Here is an 11,101-nt window from a genome sequence, read left to right as displayed (position 1 = left end):
GAACATAAGCCGGACATTTAATGTGCATTTTTCTAAAGCCTTAATGGAGGTATAAATCTGGTCTCCACATTATTTCTTTTCTTTTCTCATCTTCTATAGATGGTGACAACCTGTGTCATATGACAAACACTTCAAAAATTTATATAAATGTACAGAACTGAGCAAACAAATTTACATGTATGCATTTGGCAGAAGCTTTTATCCAAAGCAATTTAGAATGCACTTATTACAGGGACAATCCCCCCGGAGCAACCTGGATTAAGTGTCTTGCTCAAGAACACAATGGTGGTGGCTGTGGGGATCGATCCAGCAACCTTCTGATTACCAGTTATGTGCTTTAGTCCACTACGCCACCACCACTCCATAACAAATGCATTTAAAGCTGTGTGAAACCCTGATTTCAATGCATTATTGCATATAGATTTACATGTTAAATATAATTACAACGTAATGTAATTACAGTTTATCAATCCTTTAGACTTCTCCTTAAAAAAAACTATACATTTTTTTAACACTTAACCTAATGCTAGACAAAAATACTTGACCTTTCAATAATCCCCAGCTGACAAAATAAAATAAAAAATAAAAAAATCCTAGAGACATGGCTGGGTCATTGGTCATAGCTGTCATCCGTTAGGGGCCTTAGGCTGGGGCCAAAACATATCTCCTGACATGTCACATTTGGATCTGGCAGCAGCCAGCAGGGGATGCACAAACTAATTTCAGCACAAAGCAACTGTTCCAAACAGTGTATAAACCTTTATAATTTCATGTTTATGAACAGAATCAGAAAAAGCCAAAATATGCTGGAAGAAATACAAAAACAAGCAAACAAAACTGTATGTTATTTGCCTTTAATGGACCACCTATGGAATTTGTATTTGAACTATTAACAAAATATATTTCAGTCCAAATTATGAGCTGCATTATGCAACATTCCCCATTTTCAGGAGGCACTCCCACTCTCTTTTAAAATATTTTTTAATTTCCTTAACCATTTTAGCCTCCTGACACTGCACTGCACTTCCAATCTACTATGACTGCTTTGATTGCTTTTGTGATTTATGATATGAGATGGTGAGGCCATTGAACAGTGAAAGTAACGCAGTAACCAACAGCTTCTACTTTTTAATTCTATGTGCCTATTTACCCAAAATTCAAGTAGAGAATTTAAATGAGCTGATGGATATTTGAATGCAGCCAGATACAAGCCTAAGAATGGAACAAGAATGGAAGAATAGAATATACAATCCACAGGGGATTTTCCTCCTAGGCATTCCCCAGAATCTCTGAATAGTTTGCTGTTGGAATAAGTATGCTGAGAACTCTGGTTAAGCCATTTTTCCTATAATATGATTGGGTTGCTCCAAACAGGAACTTGTGTTATTATATTTAAAATGATGGGTGCTTGCTTTTGGTGTACTTTGAACTGAAAATTAACAAAGAAAGCTTTTAAAGAAGATGCATAAGTAATTTTAATAAGTCCTAGAAGACAAAACAACTACAACAACAACAAAAAACATACAATTTCACCTATATGAAGAAATAGTAATTCTGCCACCCATCTACTCACCCAAAGGGTTTTTGACATTTTGTCCATCCAAAGGTACTGATTATTATAAAGTGGAATGTAGAGTTGTACTCAAGAACTTCCCAAGTGCCTAAAAAAAAAAGTTTTCAAAGATTCAGTGCTATGAACACCGTAAACTAGCAACTAGTTATTTTTTTGCAAGTGCTTATTGTTGCAAATGGGTAGCTTGTAAATATGAATTAAGGTGAATTAATTAAAATCTATTTGGAGAAACCAGCCAATCAGATATGAGCTTGTAGTTTTGTCAAGGACTTTTATTCTGTGCAATATGCAGGCAACAGCACTGACCAAGCACCAGTCCCAAAAATAGCAAAAACAACCGAACCAAGGATTTCCCTACTTTATTGTCAAAAACCATATTCCCTGAGGGGAAGGAAGATACATTTGCATTGGTGCAAACACAATTGTTCTCTTTATCTGTCCATGAATGTATCCTCAGGACACCTGTGTCCTTCACATTCTCATTCTCTGATAGTGGTATTTATTCTGTAATGACTATGCCAAAATTGTGATAATATGTTGGTTTATGAATACCCATGGGCAGTGCTGCCTGTTCATAAGTTGCACAGTCATTTAGGCATTTTATTATGCTTTCATAAACCATATAGAGACATATCACTAATGACAGACTACATCACAGATGTAATTATGGCAATAATGTGCAGACATCATAACAGAAGCAATACTGAACAGAATGAATTAAATCTAGTTTTATCTAGCATGTTTATAGTTCATGGGTTCTATTATGCCACAAGATCCAAGGTTAAACCTCTAGTCATGATTTATTTATTTATTTTTATGTAAAAATATTCTATTTTAATTGGACAAGAACAGATGTGTGGGCACCTGAATCAACGAGTTGGGTTGCTTAATAAAAGAGAATTTTTGCTTTTGTTGCTAAGTTGACTAGCCTAAGGGCACATTCCCTTTAATGTCATCCTGATGAACTGCTTCCCACACAGTCTGGCATCACTTCAAATCATGATCAAATTTCACTTTAAGGTCAATGGATTTTTCAGAGTCAAAATATGCGGTGTGTGAGAACTTTAGGACCAAGATTTTTAAAGGTAAGTATTTGCACATGGAAATGTATTAAAGGGATAGTTCACCCAAAAATTTTAATTCTCTCATCATTTACTCACCCTCATGCCATCCCAGATGTGTATGGCTTTCCTTCTTCTGCTGAACACAAACAAAGATTTTTAGAAGATTAATCTCAGCTCAGTAGGTCCAAACAATGCAATTTAATGGTGGCCAGAATTTTGCAGGTCCAACAACCACATGAAGGCAGCATAACAGTAATCCTTAAGAATCCAGTGGTTAAATCCATATATTCAGGAGCTATATGATAGTTGTGGGTGAGAAATGGATCAAAATTTGATGTGCACAAAGAATGTGAATAGCCAAAAAAAAAAAAAAAAAGATGAAGGTGAAGGTGAAGGTGAATGTGAAACTGAAAGTGAAAATGTATAGTAAAAAGGACTTAAATTTTGATCTGTTTCTCACCCACTCTTTTATAATTTCAGAAGACATGGATTTAACCACTGGAGTTTTATGGATTACTTTTATGCTGTTTTTATATGCTTTTTGGACCTTCAAAGTTCTGGCCAAAATTCACTTGCATTGTATGGACCTACAGAGTTGAGATATTCTTCTAAAAAATCTTTTGAGTTCAGCAGAAGAAAGAAAGTCATACACATCTGGGATGGCATGTCGGTGAGTACATTATGAGAGAATGTTTATTTTTGGGTGGACTATTCCTTTAAACAGCCCAGAGATGGACACTGTGTCTATTTATGACTATTTTAGAAAAAAATAAAATAAATAAAACAGAGGGAGAGACCAAGAAATAAATGATCCTGCTATCGGATATGAAAATTGAAGTTATTAAGACCTGTTAAAAGACTGGAAAAGCTTGCTTGTTTTGTGTTATTTAAACTGAATAACTTTTATCTGGAAAACAAATTCTTAAACCATGCACATACAAGAGATAAGTGCCGTTTACACCATTAGGAAAATTCTGTGATTATTCACTCACCCTCATGTCATTTTAAACCCATATGACCATTTTTCTTCCCTGGAACACATAAGGAGATACTGTAATAGGCAGACTGCTGGCTTCAGTAACATTCACTTTTGTTGAGTCTGTTTTTCCATTAAATAAAAAAGTGAGTGGTGATTGAGGCTAACATCACCTAACAGTTGCTGTGGGGCTACGACTTAATCAGTATAATTCAGCTTCATCTTCTCCCTGGTATTTTTCATTTGTGCACTACAGTCATATTACCTATCCTAGTTTGTGAAGACAGTTCTGCAGAAAAAAAATTACTCCAGTCATCCAGCCAATGGATGAGAGCGGGGCGGAGAATGCTCTGCAATTGAACTAAAGAACAGCAGGTAGCTGTACACGAGCATCCTCTATTCTACACACGTCTACACCACGCAGTCAATGGATTACACCTTCTCTCTCCAAGTGCAACACCAGCTAACCGTGTACCCAACACATTTATACCAGGGCTACAGCTTAGAGATACAGGTATGTTTTTAAAAATTAAGTTTATTTAACCGTTATATCGTATTCAAAATACTTGTCAAACACATGAGGAACGTTTTGGATTGGACACCTCGTACTCTAAAATTATACGGCGGTGTTGTACTTCCTCTGACTTATTGACTGTGGCGCGTGAAACGTCAGTTCAGCACGAGCTCGATGATGACAACGTGTGTCGCGTGGCGTGATGTTTACAGGATGAGCGATATAGTTGCGCAACACTTGAAACTGTAGACTCCATACAATCATAACGTTTCGTTTGACAGATCTCAACAGTCGCTCGCAACCCAAATCAGTGCAGCCAGCATGTCATTTTCTTGATGTCTTTGTTGTTGCGAGAACTAAGGGTAACGCTGGAAAAGGCACATTTCGATGGCTCGAGGCACTCTGATAGCCCGTGTCTTGACAGATTGATCTCGGTTTCGTCAACCTGACAGCTGTTAAATTGACCGAAAATTATATATGATGTATCACTGTATAATCCCGAGAACCCTGTTGATGCAGGCAGTGTCAGATTTCATTCAAGTGTGCTTTGATCTTCATATTCACCTGTTGTGATCTGTGTCATTTATTGAGATGAGCTTTTTGTATTGTCTATTCCGAGTGCAATGTCCAATTGTAGGATCATTACCTGTGCCATTGCCTACCTGTCTTACTCTAAGATCAAATACATTCTTTAGATTACCCATAATGTTGATTATCATATAAAAAAAAATATTTTGACCCGTTTGTCCTTTTCTTAAAAAAGAAAAAGCAAAGAAGCAAAAATCAAGGTTATAGTGAAATGTGAAGCTAATAATTTTCTAAAGCATTTGCATTAAGTTGTATGTTAAAAACGAATATATGTATTATTTGAGTTTTAAAGCTGTTTGAGGTGTAACTTTTACAGTCTTTTTAGGGATTAAGGTTTGTTGACTTTACATGGTCATGGCAACAATGTTGCAAAATTGGCTATAACTTTACACAGAAAAGGCTAGTAAGTGATCTTAACACACTAAAAACATTTTAACATGCATACTGTTTATGTCCTGTGGCTATACTTCTGAAACAGTAAGAATTTTAACATTTACCAATTGGCCCCATTCATTTCCATTGTAAGTGCCTCACTCTAACCTAGGTTCCCCTTCTGTCACTCATTCGACCTTGAGTCGATGTAGTGACACTAGGGGTTGCTCTTGAGAGCCCAAAACACCTCAGATCTCTGAGAAAAGGCCAATGGGAATTGTCAAGTGGAATTTGCATACAGGTATAAAAAGTGCTGGAATGCCCACTCTGATTCAGATTTTTTCTTCGGAGCTGAGCGGTTTTGTATCAGCTAGCTGAATCCCACTGCTGTTCCATTCACCTCTGAAAGAAGCGTATGTTGTTGGATTTACTGCGCATTCCAGCGGCTTTCTCTCTTTTTGCACGATTAGTGCAGATTACAACCCTTGGCTCTTAGACAGTGCTACTAAATGAGTATATATTTCTGCAAAGAGCATATTTTCCTCTATTAGAGCAGCACATTGAAGTGAACATCTTTTTAAAGATGTGTCTTTTTAAATATGCCTTTTCATCTTTGTGTGATTCCTGGATGCGGTCGTTATCTCTCCACCTCTGAAGGCCACGGGTGCTGCCTCATGTGTCTGGGCCGCGATCACACTGAGGCAGCGTTTGTGGACATGACCATGGCAACGTTGCGGTCACGGAGGTCCTTCAGGTGGATAAGGTGGTTGACGGGATTGTCCGGCACTCCCCTCCAAGGCCTGTAGGACTACGTCGTCTCTAGCAACCAAAGCCTACAGTGCTGCTGGACAGGCCACCTCCACCCTGCATGCCATGGCCCTCCTGTAAGTACATCAGGCCAAGGCACTAAAAGAGCTGCACATGGGTAGTCCTGATCCACATGTGCTGCACGAGCTGCGCTCGGCGACCGCCCTCGCCCTCTGAGCACTTGGGCAGGCGATGTCCACCTGGGTGGTCCAGGAGCACCACCTGTGGCTGAATCTGGTCGAGATGAGGAATGCCGACAAAGTTTGCTTTCTTAACGCACCCATCTCCCAGATCGGCCAATTCGGCGACACGGTTGAGGACTTTGCCCAGCAGTTCTCGGCAGTGAAAAAACAGACGGAGGCCATACAACACATCTTGTGACGAGTCTCAAGGATGGCACAAGAAGCCCTCCTCCTTAGTCGCAAACCTGCCCTATGCTGGGTACGTGGATGTGGGTAAGTGCTTTGAGGTTCCCCTCATCACAGCCGCCTCGGGACAAAGCAACGTTCCTTGATGTGGCATTGCCTGCTGAGGCCCCACCCCCAGGTATGTCAGACACAATCGTCCTCTTAGTGCCCCTCGCCCAAAGCTTGGACGTGTGGCTATCACTTTCCAAACCGTCGCGGTGGCTGGCCAGGGCCATCCGGCTCGGCTACGTGATTCAATTCGCCAGGTGCCCGCCCTGGTTCAGCGGCATCTGCTTCAGCGGCATCTGCTTCACCTCGGTGTAGGGAAAGAACGGCGCCACCCTGCGAGCGGAGGTATTGACCCTTCTGCCCAAGGGCACGATAGAGCCTGTCCTTCCAACCGAGATGAGGAAAGGGTTCTACAGCCCTTACTTCATCATGCCAAAGAAAGGGTTGCAGACAATCTTGGACATGTGAGTTCTGAACTGGGCCTTACACTGACTCCCGTTCAAGATGCTGAAGCAGAAACACATTTTCAAGATTGGTTCATGGCGGTGAAGGATGCATACTTTCATGTCTTGGTTTTACCTCTACACAGACCCTTCCTGCGGTTTGCTTTTGACGGCCGGGTGTATCAGTACAAGGTCCTCCCCTTCGGCCTGTCCCTATCCTCTCACGTCTTCAAAAAGGTCGCTGAGGCAGCGTTTGTCCCATTGAGGGAAGTGGGCATCCGCATACTCAACTATCTTGATGACTGGCTGAACCTAGCTCACTCTAGCACACAGGGACCTGGTGCTCATGCACCTCAACCATCTAGGGCTTCAGATTAACTGGGAAAAGATCAAGCTCTCTCCGGTTCAGAGAATCTCCTCTTGGAGTTAGACTCGGTCTCAATGATAGCGTGCCTCACAAGTGAGCGTGTGTCTGAAGTGCCTGAAATCATTCAGGTGGAGGACAGCGGTTCCACTGAAAAACTTTCAGAGGCTCCTGGGGCATATGGAATCCTCAACGGCAGACACGCCGCTCGGGTTGATGCATATGAGACCGCTTCAGCACTGGCTTCAGACTCGAGTCCCGACATCGCGTGGCTATCACGCAGATCTGCCGACACTTATTCAGCCCTTGGACAGGCCTCATGTTTTTGCGGGCAGGAGTCCCCCTACAGCAGGTGTCCAGATGCGACGGGGTCACCACAGATGCCTCCAAGTCGGCTGGGGCACCGTGTGTTACGGGCACACAGCTGCTGACTCCTAGACATGACCACAGCTGTGGTGGCACATCAACTGCCTAGAGTTGCTGGCTGTACTACTTGCCTTGCAGAGGCTATTGCCATTGATCCGGGGTATGCATGTGTTGGTCCGATTCGACAACACAGCAACAGTAGCGTATATAAATCGCCATGGCGGCATACATTCCCCTCGCATGTCGCAACTCGCCCGCCATCTCTTCCTGTGGAGGTCGCTGCAGGCCACTCACATCCCGGGCAGCCTCAAAGCCACAGCAAATGTGCTGTCGTGGTAGGCGATGCTCAGCGGAGAGTGGAGAATCCACCCCCAGGTGGTCCAGCTGATTTGGAGTTCATTCGGCAAAGCACAAGTAGACCTGTTCGCTTCTTGGGAATCCTCCAACTGCTCTCTCTGGTATTCCCTGACGGGATCCACCCTAAGTACAGATGCACTGGCACACAGCTGGCCCCGGGGGCTGTGCTAATACACGTTCCCCCCAGTGAGCCTACTGCTCCGACCCTGAGATCAGCACAAAACCTGAATGAGAGTGGGCATTCCAGCTCCTTTTATACCTGTATGACCGGAGGAGTGACATTCAAATTCCACTCTCCAATTCTCATTGGCCAAATGCTGTAGATTGAGCTTAACTTGTGTTGAACCCAGAATATTCCTTTAAATTGACACTAAACAAGAACTTCCTCAGGAACACTGTGTACTACTAAAATGAAAGGTTTTCATGTGTGAGTGAATTACAACTTTTTTTGATGTTTTACAGCTTTTGTAAATTTGATGAACTCTTAACATAAAAGTGTGATGCCCACAAACTAAGATTAATTTATTGCATTTTGTTTCTTGTTTTTATGCTTTTTGTAGTACATGCATTGAAGAACAAATGTTTATAGATGTATTTATTTATGTTGCTTGACACTGCAAATTAATGCACAAGCAGGCATATTTTCTTTTTCTAAAGTATTTAAGTTTAGTATTTATACATTGTCTATTATTTGTTGCCTTTGAAAGTGAGACTGTCCCTTTAAAGTTTCTTCCCCAGGTGCCGCTTATATCATCTTTGTACAGAACAATGCACTTTCATATTCTTGGGAGTGCAAAAATGTGACACAAATGCAGATGTCTTTTTGTAATAAGAGGCTTTCCTCTTCTTAACCCTGGATATACAGTACTGACTAAAGTTGATATTTGATGTAGAGTACTTAGTAAACAGTCAAATATACAGTAATTGCATGCTTGTGGAATGGTAGAAGCCACTAATGTCTATTAAAATGTAAACTTGTCTATTTGAGTATGTTGCGTTACATTCTTGAATTGTGTCATATTAGCTGAATCGAAAAAAATAAATGTGACTATAAGTGACACTGAAGTATCTAAGATAATCATGTATTGTTGAAATAACTGCACTTTCTAACAAGCTTATTGGCTAATAAACCATTGTTAAGAGAGAGGAAAGTAAGAGAAATGAATCATTATTTTTTTACATTGTTTTCACCACGCAGAGTGGAGAGGCTCGTCTTTAATTATAATCGTGTTTACAAATTAACATTTTCTGACTACCAGATATAACAGAATCATTTCTACTCTGTTCATTTATTATAGATGGATCATACTTCGAACCATACCGCTATAGTGTGCTTTTCAGTGATAAGGGAGTAAAACAATGCCAAAGTTCATTTCAAATGTTCTCATCAGCATTCACATGCATGCTGCTTCATGGCACACTTTTAAAATTAAGCCGTTTGCTCAGTATTATTAGGGGCAGTGAATATGCAAAGCCCTAGGTGGGAAGTTTACCTTTTTTGAGAAAAGGTATGTCTGACTCCTGTGCAAGAGTTAATCTCAGCCTCCTTGGAACTTGTCACACTTACAGACAGAGGTGGGAGCAAGTCACACATGTTCAAGAAACAAGAAAGACTCAAGTCTTAACCATCAAGTCTCGAGTCAAGTCTCAAGTGCAGTGCAGACAAATGAAGCAAGACAAGTCAGTGACTCACCTCAAGCAAGTCAAGTCGAGTCCTGATGAGTGTCAATTTCAAGTCAAGCCACAGTACTAAAATAAATAGGTTAATTTTTGAAATAAATATTTATTTTTGCTCTGAAAAGATGAACTTTACATTCATGTGTTTTATATATATATATATATATATATATTAGTAAATTGCATTAATGAACATGCACAGTGTTTTTATCGTGGGCAATTAAAAATACTGCGAATAATTCTAGATACCTTATTATCCAAATGTTTTAGATTTTTACTTTGTTATTACTAAGTTATTGAAAAGTAATTGTCAAGTCTCGCGTCATGTTTCTCAAGTCAATGTCAAGTCAATCATTTTCTTCATTTAGACAAGCAAGTCACAAGTCCTTAAATTTGCAACTCGAGTCAAGTCATGTAACTCGAATCCCCCACCTCTGCTTACAGATGCATTCTCTGATCATTTGCATCTTTGTGGACTGTCCTATCCACAGTAAATGAGTCTCTTAAATGTCAGAGTTTGTTTGTTGCATCTTTGTCTGAGTGATGGACTCATAATAATTGAGATTTAATTGAGCTACTGTTCATATAATTGTGATGCAAACTTACTATATAGCTTCTTATAATAAGATCAGTCCAGGCATACTTTTAATTTTTTTTATTGTAACTTGATAAGAAAATGCAGTTCTCTCAGTGACCAGGGAATCATAAATCCAGAGCCAGAAGTGACAGGCCATTGCCTCTCTAATACTGTTTATCCACTGGGAGACTCAAAGCCCACGATTCCAGAGAAGCTTATAGAGAGGAAAATGCCTTGCCAAAGCCCAGGGATATGATATTATCTTTGAGATCCCAGTGTGCACTGAATTTTTCCAATTCTGCTCGGAAGAATTAAGCAGCAGGGCTGAGGGATAGTAAGACCCCCATAGACTTAATATAGGCTTAAAGGGATAATTCACCCAAAAATGAAAATTCTCTCATCATTTACTCACCCTCATGCCATCCCAGATGTGTATGACTTTACTTATTCTGCAATACACAAACAAAGGTTTTTAGAAGAATATTTCAGCTCTGTAGGTCCATACAATGCAAATGAATGGGTAGCAAAAATGTGAAGCTACAAAATGCACATAAAGGCAGCATAAAAGTAATCCATAAGACTTCAGTTGTTAAATCGATATATTCAGAAGCAATATGATAAGTGTGTGTGAGAAACAGATCAATATTTAAGTCCAGTTTTACCATAAATTCTCCTCACTGCCCAGTAGGTGGCGATATGCACAATGGAACATATTAAAATGTTTTTATTATCTATTTGCTTCTTACACAAACCTAATGATTTGCTTCAGAAGACATACATTTTTCGACTGGAGTTGTGTGGATTACTTTAATGCTGCCTAAATATGTCTATTGGACCGTCAAACAGCCAGCACCCTGATGGCACCCATTTACTTGCATTGTATGGACATACAGAGCTGAAATGTGCTTATAAAAATCTTAATTTCTGTTCTGCTAAAAAAGGAAAGACATGCACATCTGGAATGGCTTAATGGTGAGTAAATCATGACATAATTTTCATTTTTGGGT

The 11,101-nt window shown here is 40.2% G+C and overlaps 1 protein-coding gene across 2 annotated transcripts in view; it reads left to right on the top strand.

Annotated features, from left to right (window-relative positions):
- The first annotated feature begins 4,003 nt into the window (after nucleotides 1–4,003).
- Nucleotides 4,004–11,101, top strand: part of zmat4a (zinc finger, matrin-type 4a) — a 175,150-nt gene continuing 168,052 nt past the window's right edge. For both annotated transcript variants that reach the window (XM_052093702.1, XM_052093693.1), the window contains exon 1: nucleotides 4,004–4,127. In XM_052093702.1, the coding sequence (XP_051949662.1) occupies nucleotides 4,041–4,127 (87 nt within the window). In that variant the 5' untranslated portion in view covers nucleotides 4,004–4,040. The remainder of the gene's footprint in view (nucleotides 4,128–11,101) is intronic.

Source organism: Xyrauchen texanus, chromosome 3, assembly GCF_025860055.1.
Source record: "Xyrauchen texanus isolate HMW12.3.18 chromosome 3, RBS_HiC_50CHRs, whole genome shotgun sequence".
Classification (NCBI taxonomy): Eukaryota; Metazoa; Chordata; class Actinopteri; order Cypriniformes; family Catostomidae; genus Xyrauchen; species Xyrauchen texanus.
Note: the sequence above shows the minus strand (reverse complement) of the source record. Positions and strands in the feature narration are given on the sequence as shown.